Source organism: Pelophylax lessonae (genome assembly GCF_965119305.1).
Source record: "Pelophylax lessonae genome assembly, chromosome: 2".
Taxonomy (NCBI): Eukaryota; Metazoa; Chordata; class Amphibia; order Anura; family Ranidae; genus Pelophylax; species Pelophylax lessonae.
The window spans coordinates 650,046,278-650,061,931 of NC_138769.1; the positions used below are offsets into that span (position 1 = coordinate 650,046,278).

Consider the following 15,654-nt stretch of genomic DNA (forward strand, 5'->3'; position numbering starts at 1 on the left):
AAAAATTGCAGTACCACCGGGTAATATTAAAGTGGAACCTTACCCATTTTTTCATGTTCCGCTCTCCTGCCTCTTCCTGCTTGTAAAAAAAAAAAAAGAAAAAACACTTTTCTTTAAAAAGTAAAACCTTTTTTATTTTTACACAGCCTAGATCCAGCCTAGGCCAAAATGATATAAGTTTCCCCGCACATGCGCACAGCCGCAGAGGGGTTTCTAGCAATCTCTGACTTCTGCTGTACCATCCCAAGAGCCATTTGTGAGATGCCACAAATGCACACAGAATATAGCAGAGAACCGTGGCACAGGTGCATACATGTGAGGGGATCGGGCGCATGTAAAGGTAAAGATGATGGCACCGAAGAAGAGGGGCAAAGTGAGATTTTTACTGACTTTTACTTCAGCAAGGCAGCAATGGACTACTTGGTATAGTAAGGAGCTTTTTTTTCTATTTTAAGATAGGGGCAAGGATTAGGGATTTTTTTTTTTGTGGGAGTTATGCCTCGTACACACGTTCAGATAATCGCTTTCGACTTGATCGCACGATAATCTGATCGTTAGTACACAGCTTTCGACAGCCGATCACGACAGTTCGTCCAACAAAATCCGAAGGGACAAACACGAAAACTTCTGTCGTACGATAGCCTAGCGAATGACAATCGTCCACTAAATATCGATCGACAAAGACCGCGCATGATCAGAAACACTAAAATAACACGGAAAAGGCCTGGCTGCCATTGTTTTTGTTTTGCACCATCTGATACGTAGCTAAGCAACCAGGAAGCTTTTCCGGAATCGTACGAAAAAAATCCTACGTTTATATGCATTGTTGAATCCGATATGCGAACGATAAGTTGCTCGATTATCTGAACGTGTGTACGAGGCATTAGGCAGAGTGTTGTTCCTCTTTATACTATTTTCCCTTACGTTTTGGGTTACTATTAACATGCATTGAAAAGCAGTTACAGTACATTGGCGTGGACGGGCCAATATTTTCACAGAAAAAAGGGGGCTGTAGAATATTAAAGCTAAAATCTGAATTCAACTATGCCGAGACAGACTGGGTATTAAGGGAAGTTCTGCCACAGATACATATAGGACTGTATATACATTATATCTACAGCAGTATTTCCACCAACTGGTCCATCTTGCCAAAGATGATGTCAGATAAGGGTTCACAATGTATGCCACCCTCTGCTTTTCATGTTAGTTAAAAACCTGACGGCTATACACCAATTTATTTAATGTCTTCATGGGTTAAGGAAAGGAGTTAGCTTGCTCCAATAAGAGATCAATATCTGTGTCCTCTAAATAGCATGGCAGGATTTCTACAGTAGATGGTTCGTTTCGGGACCAGTTCTACCTGCAGTGGAGACCAAACACTTTGTCTTTTCCACTGGAGACAATTTGTAAAGCAGAGTTCTTGGTTGCAAAGTTGTAAAAGGCTTAACGTTCCTGATGGCAGCTGTTTGGGTGGTAAGTTCCACCACTCCGTTCAAAGAAAAGAATTGTATTCCTCCAAGATACTTCTATAATGGTGGACCCCATATGTGGTTAGTATGGATATTGCTTTTGCTTCTTCCCAGAGAAACATGACAGCCATGTGCAGATTAACATTGCAGCTGCAGCTCCTCCACCAGTACAATAGTAGGCCCATCCAATTCTGCAGGTACCTGGAAAAAACAGAAAACAAAAATAGTAATATACTTTTTTAAAAATGTTTTTCATTTTTTTGGTGAGTTAAATATAATTCATATAAATATATATCATATGACTGTTGCTTATTTCTTACTCTCTCGTCAGCAGGTGGAAGGAGCACTTGCCCTCCTATTCACATTTATCAAGCTAATTTTATCCACTTGTCTGGGAAATCTTGTTGTACACAGAGCTCAATAACTCAAGCTCAAATTGCCCATACAAGTGAATAAATCAAAGAAAAAACTACATAAAAAAAAAAAAAAAAGAATAAAACGCATATGTCAAAGCATAAACATAAGATTGTAGGTTTCTTCTACTGTAGTTCCCTTATAGCTCTGGCTTTAGTCTTACTTTAACCGATCTCCTGAATGATCCCTACAAACTACCAAGGCTCATTTCCTTTGAAGTGGTCTAAGCACTGCACTTCTGCTAATGACAGCTTTGATAATCACTCACAAACAAGCATATACAAGTATAAGAGTAATTACCCCTGTGTGGTCTTTCTTACTAACAATTTAGGGCTCTTTCAGACGGCCGCTCCGCTGCTTTTGTCCGCTGCGGGACTTTTTTTTTTTCACGGAGCGGATGACATTTGTGTCATCCGCTCCGTATGCCCGCATATCATCCCATCCGTTTGCGGATGATATGCGGACATAATGTAAGTCTATGGGCATTGCGGATGTCAGCGGATGACACCGCTGACATCCGATTTTCCTTCCTTTCCGTTTTTTGAACGGATGAAAGAATAGGGTTCTGTTCCGTTCCAAAAAACGGAACAGAACTGAAAGGAAGAAAATCGGATGTCAGCGGATGGTATTCCGCTGACATCCGCAATGCCATAGACTTACATTATGTCCGCAAATCATCCGCAAAAGAATAGGATGATTTGCGGACAAGCGGAGCGGCCGTGTGAAAGAGCCCTAACTGTGATTTTTTAGACTTCTGGTAACTTTTCATCCCTCTAACTTAAGCTGAATAGTCAGACACAAGCAAGGAGGAAGAAAAATAAATACAGTGACTAATAACTAAAAAATGATAATATTAAAAGTATTAAACCTAGGGCCCTGCATTCACTATATCTGGTCTCCCACAGAACATGGAAATGCAATATTTTTAGTAAATATAAACTGCTACATACCTTTTCTCATCAGCAGTATATAGCAGTTTTGTGACTTCTATAAGTGTCTGGGTAAAGTTTGCAGGAGGAGTTCTCATTTTTCTCTGACTGTTCTAAAAGGCTGCAGGACCCCGGACCCTCTGTCTGGACAGTGCTGATTGGCCATGTGCTGTTCACATACACACCAAACTGAGCATGTGCAGAGTGACTCCAAAGGCTCTGTACTATCAGCAGAAGAATTGGGGGACAGTGAAAGAAGGGGGCAATACTTTTAGCAACCAGTGCCTCCTAAATCGCCAAAAGTTGATTTCTGAGTTATCACTATGGCTTTTCGCATTATGAACTTAATTTATCAAAGTGTTTTGTCCCACAACAATTATATTCAGTAATCACTGTTCAACTGCAAATTCTTGGTGTGAGTTTGATTGTTCCTGTGCCACAGAATAACCAAGGCCCTAGCCATCACTGGAACCATTACTCTCCACCATAGGGCCAGATATAAGCAATGGATTATCTACTTGGCGGATACAATGCTTTGCTGGTTCCTAGTAAAACAAACATGAAAAGGCACATTTTTACCTGAAAAAAAGATGTGCATTTATTTTTATCTTTTTACAAAAGGTAAACGTATTCTTTAATCAGCATCCGTGTCATTTTTGGCCTGTTAATAGGTTGTATGAGCATATGCTTCTCAGCAGTTATGGTGCAGTGAGGAACACTATAGCAGCTGTATGGAATGTTCACATGTGTCAAAATTCTACAGGGAACCTGTATAAATGGGCTTTTATTACATGGTTACATAGTTAGTCAGGTTGAAAAAAAGACACAAGTCCATCCGGCTTCTATTGTAGGTAGATGTGTCAGTTAATCCACTTGTTGTGCTGTGATAACTTTCTGCATCAAATTTCTTGTTAAAAAGCAGTTTGATATTCAGGGAAAGGCAATGGGACTTTAAGTTCCCTTTTTGAATGGTCTTGTCCAAAGAATCATGGATGGGCATACCACATGTGACTTTATTTCACATTACAAACTCCTGGGCCTATTAGGGCCCCAACACCAGTTCCTGTGACGTCTTAAGAGTCCATGGCAGCATCGGGTGGAGCTGCAATACCAGTACCAGCTGCAAGATCCACCAAGGCAAAGCAAAGCCTCTCGTGCATTAAGTTGGCACCATATCTCTGCACACTGACCACAATATAGTTCTGTAGCACTTGTCTTCCCAACCATTTTTAAGTTGTTTATGCCATTTCTTCCCACCACATAGCTCTGGTTCCCAATCCCATCAAGGCGCTATCCCTTGTTGCTGCGCTTGAGCTTCCATTAAATATCCAAGCCTTGGAATTTATCAACAGCTGTAATTCCCATGAACTTTAGCACTGCACTGTAAATGTTCAATGTCAGTATGACAGGTAGACTGGGGCTGTACAAAACCCAAGAGCCAATGCACTAAAAACATGACTGCTGCCTTTTCTGTTTTTCGGTAGCTGTCAGTGGATGCACATGAAAAGCTTGTTGTTCCCTATATCAGACTTAGGAGGTGCAGAATTCCGCATTAATTTATCAGCACATGAATTAGACCGTAACTGCTCAAGAGAAAAGGCTTATGTAAATAGTTCAGTTCGGTTCACACTACCGCGACTTGTCAGGCGACTGGTCAGCCTGACAAGTCGCGGTCCATTCTGTGCTACGGGAACCGATCTAATAGGAGCGACTCAAGTCGCTCCGACTTAGAAAATAGTTCCTGTACTACTTTGGGGCGAAATCGGAGTGACTTGCATTGACTTCCATTACGTGAAGTCCGTGCAAGTCGCGCCAAAGTCGCGGTGCACGCGACTTCACAGGTCGCCCCCGAAGTCGGATCGCCATAGTGTGAACCGACACTTACACAGTGAGGTTGAAAAGGAACATCAGTCCATCCAGTTCAACCTATAAGGTGTGTGTTTGCTGTTAACCGTACATTGTATACCCCTGTATGTTGTGGAAGGTGCCCATCTAATTGTTTTTTGAAACTATCGATACTCCCTGCTGATATCACTGCTTGTGGAAGAGAATTACATATCCTTACTGCTCTGACAGTAAAGAACCCCTTACGTAGTTTAAGGTTAAACCACTTTTCTTCTAGTTTTAGTGAGTGGCCATGTGTCTTATTAAATTCCCTTTCTCTGAATAGTTTGTTCCCTATGCTAGGGTCACCAGTACAGTATTTGTACATTGATATCATATCCCCTCTCAAGCGTCTCCTCTCCAGAGAGAATCATTTCAGTGCTTGTAGTCTTTCTTCATAGCTGATGTCCTCCATTCCCCTAATTATTTTTGTTGCCCTTCTCTGGACTTTCTCCAGTTCCAGCACTTTCTTTCTGCCCAGAACTGGGCGGCATATTCAAGATGTGGCCGGACTAGAGTCCTGTAGAGTGGGAAAATAATCTCTTTATTTCTGGAGTGAATCCCTTTTTTTATTTTTTTAAGTGTCCGAAAGTATTTGTGCAAGAAACAGCCAGGAAATGGGCATTTGTAGCCTCCGCCATCTCTCTCCCAGTAAAAGTTTCACATGAGCACAAGGCACTATGATGGGACGCTATCTATCTATAATTTATATATACACACACACTCACCAGCCACTTTTTTAGTTACACCTGTTCAATTGCTTGGTAACACAAATAGCTAATCAGCCAATCACATTGCAGTAACTCAATGCATTTGTTAATATCGAAGGTCAGAGGAGAATAGGCAGACTGGTTCGAGATGAAAGAAAGGCAACAGTAACTCAAATAACCACTTGTTACAACCAAGGTATGCAGAATACCATCTCTGAAAGCAAAACACATCAGACTTTGAAGCAGATGGTCTACAGCAGCAGAAGACCACACCGAGTGCCACTCCTGTCTGCTAAGAACAGGAAACCGAGGCCGCAATTCGCACAGGCTCATCAAAATTGAAGATTGGAAAAACGTTGCCTGGTATGATGGGTCTTGGCATTCAGATTGTAGGGTCAGAATTTGGCGTAAACAACATGAAAGTATAGATCCATTCTGCCTTGTATCAACAGTTAAGGCTGGTGGTGGTGTAATGGTGTGGGAGATATTTTCTTGGAACACTTTGGACCCCTTAGTACCAACTGAGCATTGTTTAACCACTTTACCACTGGAGGATTTTGCTGTCTGGGCCACTTTTTGCGATTCGGCACTGTGCGACTTTAACTGACAATTGCGCGGTCGTGCGACGCCGTACCCAAACGAAATTTATGTCCTTTTTTTTTACCACAAACAGAGCTTTCTTTTGGTGGTATTTGATCACCTGTGCGATTTTTACTTTTTGCGCTATAAACAAAAAAAGAGCGTACATTTTGAAAAATAACAATATTTTTCACATTTTTTTATATGAAATTCCCCCCCAAAAAATGTAAAAAATCAAAATTGTTTTACATTTTTGGCCAATTTGTTTTCTGCTACCTATGTTTGGTAATAAAAATCACAATAAGTGTATTTTGATTGGTTTGCCCAAAAGTTATTGCGTTTTACTAACTAAGGGAAAGATTTCTGTCATTTTTGGTGTTTTTTTTTAACGAGTAATGGCGGCGATCTGCGATTTTTTTGCGGGACTGCAACATTGCGGCGGACAGATCAGACCCTTGACTGACATTTTTGACACTTTTGGGGGTACCAGTGACATTACTGCAGTAATCAGTGCTATATATATGCACTTTTACTGTAAAAATGACACTGGCAGGGAAGGGGTTAATTTTATTGGAGAGGGAGGGGTTAATGTATGCCTGGTGCTTACTAACATGTGTGGGGGGAGGTGACTGAGTGACACAGGGACAGATCGCATGTTCAGCTATGCTGAACCCTGCAATCTGTCCCTGCCTGTCACTTAGGAGATCCGCCCGCTCTGTTTACACAAGCGGGCGGATCTCCAGACTCGATTCCCCGACGATCGGGGAAGAGCAGCGGCGATCGCCGCTGCTCCTACCCTGGGCCGACTCCCGCTGTGACTGAATACAGCGGGAGCGAGCCTCCGAGAAAGGGGAATGTCTGGCGATGTAGGTCTACGTCGCCAGACGTTATCGAGCCACTTTGCCGCAGTAGTGCTCTAGTGAGCAGATGGCAAGTGGTTAAATGCCATGGCCTACCTGAGTATTGTTGCTGACCATGTCCATCCCTTTATGACTTCAGTGTAACCATCTTCTAATGGCTCCTTCCAGTAGGATAATGCACCATATCACAAAGCTCAAATCATCTCAAACTGGTTTTTTGAACATGACAATGAGTTCACTGTACTCCAATGGCCTCCACAGACCCAATCTAATAGAGGGATGTGGGAGATTCGCATCATGGATGTGCAGCCGACATATCTGCAGAAACTGCGTGATGCTATCATGTCAATATGGACCAAAATCTCAGAGGAATGTTTCCAACACTTTGTTAAATCTATGCCACAAAGAATTAGGACAGTTCTGAAGGCAAAAGGGGGTCCAACCCGCTACTATCAAGGTGTACATACAAAAGTGTCCGGTAAGTGTATAGGTTATAAGCAGCTGAGCTTCTTGATAACCTCCCTCACCTTCATAAACAATGCAAGATCCTAGAGCAGTTGGACCACAATCAAGGGTTTTAGCTCTTTCTCTATTTTTAAATAAAATACATAAAACCACCATTGGAATCCTATGGCTACTATTCCTTTTAGAACTCAATAAATATATAATATGTACAATAAAAATCTGAGAACCTCATCTTGGATTTGCTCAGCCTTTCCATTTGTACAATATCTAGCAGAAAGATGAACTATAAACTTGTTGATGTTCCAGTCGTCCTGTTTACCAGAACACTTTCGAGAAGGTCTGTAATTTCACAGACGTAAGAGCACATGGAAAAGCACAATTATTATTTACCACTCGCATAAATCATTTGGAAAGATTATTAAGCAGAAAATTGGTTATGCTTTTGTTAAAGCCTTGCACGTTGTCATAAATCCTTCCCTGGCGCTGAGATAAAGGTCGGCTGAGGAAAGAATACATATCAGCTGTATCTCTAAGAAAACGTTACCGTCCGATAATAAGGGCTGCATTATAGGAACTTCCTATTGCTTTGTAGAAATTACGCACCGCGCCCACATATATAAATGATGTTTAGTCTGGATCGTAAAATATTTATCATAGAGCTGAGACTTCTTTTGTATGCCTGTTAAAGTATATATCCGGGCCAAAAATGGGTTTTCTAGATTTGGATACAGACATTTCCGAATAGAAGAGAATTTCATGATACTTTTCAGGTGCTATCAAGTGATATTTAGACATAAGTTAATATCATGATTTAAAATTTACTTTTTATTATACAAATCTTTTAAAAAAACATGAAAAGGAGACGCAAAGGTGTTACCTTTGTACAGACAATACAAGACAATAAAGTTGCTTCATAGAAAAAAAACTTCCACATAGAACTACTCTCAATACCTCACCATTCAGCAATGTCCATATATTTGGGAGTGAAAAAGAAGGCTCCTATACTTTCATCTGCCCCTTCCTGCTGTAGCTGCTGCTCGGCCTTGGCTGAGAAGCATAGGCTCATTTATGACCAACTAAGAAACCAATACCTTGCCCCTCAAAAAGACACGGAAGTTGATTAAATTGGATATAGGGCAAGGCCACAGCTTTATTGAACTTTGCCAAAGTAACAACTTTCCAAATGTACCAAACAACAGTCATGGTTATACTGTGAGCACCCATAAACATAAACTCACATAGTCTAAGCCCCGGTTCACACTAGGGCGACCTGTGAGGCGACCTGGTCGCCTCACAGGTCGCCTCCCATAGGGAAGCTACGGACCCGTTCTAATAGGAGCGACACAAGTCGCTCCGACCTAGAAAAAGGGTCCGGAGCTTCTTTGGGGCGACCAGGAGGCGACCGCCATAGACTTCAATGTTATGAAGTCCGTGGCGGCCGCTCCGAGGTCGCGGCGCGCTGCTCGCACCGCGATCTCGGAGGTCGCCCCTGAAAGTAGCGTCGCGCCAGTGTGAACCGGCGCTTAGAGGCCTGTCCTTACCATCAGTGGCAGACAGGCATTAGATTAACCCAAGAATTTACCAACCTACAATGCCAGTCACAGTTATACTGTGAGCACCCATAAACATAAACTCACATAGTCTATGAGGCCTGTCCTTACCATCAGTGCCAGACAGACATTAGACTGACCCAAGAATTTACCAAACAACAATGCCAGTCACAGTTCTACCGTGAGCACCCATAAAACATAAACTCACATAGTCTAAAAGGCCTGTCTGTACCATCAGTGCCAGACAGGCATTAGATTGAATCAAGAATTTAACTTGAGGGCATAGGCCATAAAGCAACATCAAACCACCAATAAAGCTGTGACAAAGAATCACAACGAGCGAGGGGTGTTCAACTCATGTGAATTTCTTTAGAGCAGTTGGATGTGCCTCAGCGTAGCCTTTTCCTAGAGTTCAGGCTTCACCCAGTCACCTTAGGTCTTTGTAGTCAATCCTAAGAGAGCTACTTAGCTTCTCTTTTAGGTTCACACCCGCAGTGATGTCATGATTCCAGCAGTCAAGGCTCCATTTCCCCAAAGGAGGTTCAAGGGGGGTCTTCATTTTCCCTAAGTGTCAGCAGTTGCTGGGCAACTGGCTGGAGGTGTTCCTTTTGCTAAGCAGTGTTCCACCCCTGCCTGTTTCATGTTCTCTGCCACGACTGGCCAATGGGAGGTATCCCCACTGATAGGCAGTGGCCTGGCGCTACCTGTTCCACATCCACTGTCCTTTTTGGCCAACTGGGCTATGACCCCCTATTTAACCAGAAAAAGCTAAAGAAAAGAGAAGGATTGTCTCTTGATTGTGGCTTCAGGTAAGTAAAATGGGCATTTTGTTTTTCATACCAGCAGATAGTTGGCTGTGGAGAAGGAGGGGGTGGTTTGAAGAGAAGGATAAGGGAGAGTTTGCTAATATCCTGGAGTTGGGTTTTAGCGTGGGTGTCTACCAGCTTCTAATATGTTTTTGAGGCCTTAGCAGTGAGACCACCCCACTATGGTTCCTGTACAAAAAAAACAAAAATAAATAAAAAAGTAAACCATGCCGATGCCATGCAGATACGTTTTTAGTGGGGCTTACTGCTGGGAACAAGCCTTTGAGCAAAGCTATGCCTCTGTGCTAAAGCACACCATATTGGTGGGACTAAGAATCAGCTCCACAGTGCTAGGATTAGGAAAGATACAAGGTCTGATTGTCCTTGGAAATTACATAACCTTGGCCTGGAAGGCTTTCTTCTCTTTTTTTCTCCATCCATCACCTCCTAATAGGCCTTAAAAAAAAAAAAAACCCTCATCCCTTCCTACTGCCATCTGCAGTACAGGAAGTGGATGGAGCAGGGAGCAAGTATATACAGTAATTGTACCTTCTACTACAGCTCTAGGCACCACTGGAATACATATATATGAGCAGTTTTATTTAAAGGGGTTGTAAAGTCAGAATGTTTTTTATCTTAATGCATTCTATGCATTAATATAAAAAGCCTTCTGTGTGCAGCAGCCTCCCTCAGCCCCCCCCCCCCCTAATACTTACCCGATCCCATCTCTATCCAGCAATGGCTAAAAATGTCTCAGCTGTCTGGGACTCTCTGTCTTGATTGGCTAAAACACAGCAGTGGTGCCATTGGCTCCTGCTGCTGCCATTCAAACTCAGTTAGCCAATCAGGAGAGAAGGGGGGTGGAGCCGAAAAGCAGCTTCGTGTCTGAATGGATACACGGAGCTGCAGCTTGGCTCGGGTGCCCCCATAGCAAGCTGCTTGCTGCCGGGGCACTCAACAGGAGGGAGGGGCCAGGAGCTTCAGCCAAGAGGGACCCGAGAAGAGGATCCGGGCTGCTGTGTGCAAAACCACTGCACAGAGGAGCCAAGTATAACATGTTTGCTATTTAAATAGAAAAGAAAATGAGACTACAATCACTTTAAACAATTCAGCTATGTCATTTTCCTGACCCTAGTCTGTGAATGGACAGTGAAAGAGCAACAATAAACTGATGAAGTCATCTGTCTGCTCTCCTCTTGTTAGTTTATGAGGTACTGCACAATTGACTGGCACTGTCCTTTCCTCTCCCAATCTGAGCATTAGATAAAATTCCTTAATATATCCAAGTTGCACTTTACATTACATTTATTGATTGATAATGCATATCCAAATGTGTTGGTGTTTTAAGACCTGTCTGGAAATTAGCATAAGGAAGGATACTAGCAGCAAGTAAATCACAATGATTATGAGATGGTTTCCTTTCGAGTTTCAGGAGAAGATTTGGGTCTCACTTACTATATGTAGCCAAGCTCAGTCAATTAGCCTTCATTGTGTTGTTGCTATAAATTCTGGCGTCCATCAGCTAGTTAGAGACAACTCTCAGCAATTAGATAGGAGGAGACCGCAGCATTGCCAGCCAAATCTCAAATGTCTTTCACAGTTACTTCGACTCAACAAAAGTAAATACAAGTCAGAAAAACTCAGTAAAAAAGTCAGAATAAGCCTACAACTTATTCCACAGTATCTGTACAAGAGGAGTGCTCATTCTCTGCCTTTTATATTAGTTGTATGCTTATATTACTGAAGGTCTGCGCCTATTCTCAGACCATTAACTTTGAAGACCAAACATAACCATTTACTGCCTGTGCCTGCTCACTGCTTCCTGCAATGGATAGAAGAGATTTTCTCTGACTTTCTGTCCAGGTGACAATAATTTCACCAGCCCGAAAGACTGGTAAAAACCATAAAGAGGTTGTAAACTCACCTTAAAGTCTTTCACCAATAGGTAAGCCTATATTAAGGCTTACCTATAGGTGCTATAAATATCTCCTAAACATGCACAGTTTAGAAGATATTTACAGTGCATGCAGCCAATGATGTCATCGGCGCATGCGCTCTGAAGGAACGGCCACCCGTGCCGTTCCTACAGATCCCTATGCCGTGACGGCGGCTCTCGCGCGCATGCGTGGGAGTGATGTAATCGTGCCCCCGGCCAATCAGATGGCCGGAGGACGCGAACGAGGAAGCAGGACGGCCGGACATATCAACAAAATGCTTACAAGGGTTCTAGACTTCTTCCAATTAAGTTTTTTTTGTTTTTTTCTCTGTTAATGTTGACAAATTACTCTTATTTTCTGCCTGGTGAGACCATTGTCATCAGCACAGAGAGTAAAGGAAAATCATAGGAAGTAAAACCAGATAGAGTGGGAAAGAATCTGAAACCCTATCTAAAACTAAAAAAAAAAAAAAATCCTGTCTGGATAAACCGTTGTCACCGGAACTGGAAGTAAAAATGAATCTAACAGAGTCCAGGATAGCAGTAGAACCTAATAGGCATTTGGATTCTTCCCTACCCTATCCCACAAAAAGAAGGTTTGCCTGGACATCCAATGCTCGAATGTTATGTAAGTATAATTGCTTCTAGTTCTTTTTATTACTCTATAGCAAAGGTATTGAATTAAAATTCACAAAGGTCCAGTCAGTAAAATTCTGCTCCAGCTGAGGTACGAAACACGTTTGATTCTTAATGGCACCTCTGTGCATTGGTAAACGCGGTGCATTTTTGCCAGTGCCAAAGCGCATGGTGCCACAGTACCTTGCAGCTTGGTACGGCGCAATTAAAAAAATGGGCTGCCTACACGCAGAACGCACTGATGTGAACCTAGCTTCAGATCCTCTACATAACAATCCTGTTACTACACTAGGGTTCTCAGTCCCCCCTTTACATTCTTGTTCTCAGGCCCCTTTTATATCACCCCCCTATTTCAAATTGCAGGTCCCAGTCCCCCTTTATACCCCCCCTTCACATTCCTGTCCTCACCCCCTTTATAGGCACCCCTCCTTCACATTGCAGTCTCCAGCCCCCCTTCTCATTCCTGTCCTCACCCCTTTTTAGAACTCCCCCTTCACATTGCAATCCTCAGTGCCCCTTCACATACTTGTCCTCATCCCCTTTATAGCACCCCTTTTTCTCATTCCTGTTCTCGCCCTCTTTATAGCACTCCTCCATCACATTGCAGTCCCCAGCCTCCTTCACATTGCAGTCCTCACCCCCTTTATAGCATCCCTCCTTCACATTGCAGTCCTCAGCCCCTCCTCTCACTCCTGTCCTCACCCCCTTCTTAGAACTCCCCACTTCACATTGCAATCCCCAGCCCCCCTTTACATACCTGTCCTCATCCCCTTTATAGCACCCATTTTTCTCATTCCTGTCCTCACCCTCTTTAAGCACTCCTCCTTAACATTGCAGTCCCCAGCCTCCTTCTCATTGAAGTCCTCACCCCCTTTATAGCACCCCTCCTTCACATTGCAGTGCCTAGCCCCCCTTTCACATCCCTGTCCTCACCCCCTTTATAAACACCCCCTTCATACTTGAGTCCCCAGACCCCCCGCCCCCTCACATTTCTGTCCTCACCCCCTTTGTAGAACTCCCCTCACATCACTCCCTTCACATTCCTGTCCTCGCCCCCCGTCCTCCTTCATAATACAGTTTCCGGGCCCCCCTTCACATCACCCCTAAATTCCCCTGCCCTTCATAGCAGTAACGGAGCCCTCTTCCCTGTTCTACCTTACACAGAGCGGAGGGCAGGAGGCACAGAAGATGAAGAGCGGACATCGGAAAGGGCAGCACAGTGATGGACGGAGAGTGGGAGCTGCCCCAGTTAGCTGATTGGTTGCTAGGATACAGGGCGGTCCTTGCAATCAGTTACCTGGGCCAGCTCCCACCCTCCATCCATCGCTGTGCTGCCTCCCAATGTCAGCTCTACAAAGAAGACAGTGCTAGTGGCGGCTGAAAGGAACATCTGGCTCTTAAATGGCGTGACACCCGCGGGTCCAGATGGGACATTGACTTGGCCTGCATCAGGACCGCTGTCTGCTATTTATTGATGCCTGCTCCCACTGCTATCTAGATTTAGCTTTTTATGCTTTGCTAACCAGTTGTATAAACTTATGAATTTATGTATGCCATATGGTGATATAAACATCATGATTTATGATATGTGATACATATATATATTCCCTAAACAAAAGAATTTTATTTTGTTTATAGCACTATGTGTAGATGTATATCTCTCTAACATAGTCTTGAATATTTATCTACAAGCGACAATTATTTAAATGAACCCCAAGAGTCTTCTTCTCCTAGATGAATTAATTAATGTTCATCACAGGCTCCAGGGAAATCATTCAAACGTAACACAAAAAAATCAAAGCAAAGTGATTAGCGGGTATGAAGTTCAGTCAAAATAAAGAAACAGGTATGGGGAGACGGCGTGAAATTCCTCCCGAGAAGATATTTATAGAAGGCTGGCGTAAAAAAAAAAAAAAAGTCAAAAGCACTGCCTAAAGTCAAAATGCATTAAAGAGACAATCATTAAATAATTATGAATTTTGAAAAAATGTGGTTTAAAAATAAGGAGGAACAAAAAACCTTAAGTGGAATCAGATCTGAAAACATCTCTGACCACTTAAGTAATGATTGAAAAAAAGGTGCATATACTAAGGGCAAATGTCTTCAGAGACAAGTCATTTACCTTGTCCACTGACAAACAGCTGATGGGTCTTTGATCTACAGACCACCACCAACCCTTCTGGTTAAGAGATGTCCAGCTGGACCATGGCTCAACTACCCCACTCTATTGAAAAAAAAACTATTTGGCTGTGTCCATACATCAGAGCAGATAACGGAGATTCATTTTGGTCAGCACTGGCAGAGAATTGCTATGATCCATCTTGGAAGACCTGCAGAAAGAAGGGAAGAAGAACAGGGAGCTTGAATCCCCGAACTGCTACACTGGCTGTGTAGCTACTGACAGCTCATCATCCATAGAGGTAAGTACAGCATGGATTGGGGAAGGGGAGGGTGTAAGGTGTGAACTAGTCCTTTATCATTTACCTGTGCCTTGACTATGAACATTACACTATTTACTGTACATATTCACTCTACGCTTCTAAAGAAAAAGTCTCACCATACATATTTTATCCTTTTCCCCAGGGGACAAAGTGCATGTAGCACTTTGTCTTGTTTTTAGAAGTGGATCCAGAGCTAAAATGGTTGATGGTGTAGGGTGACCCCTCACCCCACCATGGTCCAACTACACTGCTCTGAAAGAGATTAATAATTAGCGCTGATTGACAGCACTTGTTTCCAGCACCAGGTCATTGCATATCCCATGCAGAGGGAAGTGGCATGACAGAGTGATTGACTGGAAAACATTCTCAGGTGCGCTCACAGCAGCAGGGATAGAAGCAAGTGAGCTTTGAATGAGCTCCACAACAGGAACACCCACAAATTGGGTTTCTGGCTGGGGAGGAACAGACGGGCAGTAATTTGTGAGAAAAAGATGGGATTTACTCTACATTCATTCAGCATTCCTTTATAGAAGCAAACATGAGTATTTCTACATGAATTTAAAAAGCAGCATTTTTCTTTTATTGCTCATAAGACATCTTCTTTAATAGGAAGTTATTCATTCTCCAAGCTCCCCAAAGACCACAACAATGTCCCTTTAGGCTAAGTTCACATGTAGGCGTTTTGGGGCGTTTTTGGGGAGTTTTTCTGCTCTAGGATCAGCTCAAAAAACGCCCAACAAGACAAATCCTATTCATTTTAATGGCCCCTGTTCACATCTGAGCGTTTTGATGTTTCAAGCAAAACGCCCAACGCTCAAAAAAGTACATGAGCTTCTTTTTGGGCAGATTACAGGCGTTTTTATTTTTTTCCATTGGTTACTAGTCAACCTAAAAACAGCTGTAAAAACGCCTGTAAAACGCCTAAAAAAACGCCCATAAAAACGCCTGAAAAAATGCCTAAAAAACGCCTGTAAA

General features: G+C 42.9%; 1 protein-coding gene across 1 annotated transcript in view; it reads right to left on the reverse strand.

Annotated features, from left to right (window-relative positions):
* Positions 1 to 912: 912 nt before the first annotated feature.
* LHFPL6 (LHFPL tetraspan subfamily member 6) overlaps positions 913 to 15,654 on the reverse strand; it is a 270,614-nt gene continuing 255,872 nt past the window's right edge. Inside the window, exon 4 of the mRNA XM_082244287.1 lies at positions 913 to 1,670. Coding sequence (XP_082100413.1) covers positions 1,552 to 1,670 — 119 coding nt within the window. The 3' untranslated portion in view covers positions 913 to 1,551. The remainder of the gene's footprint in view (positions 1,671 to 15,654) is intronic.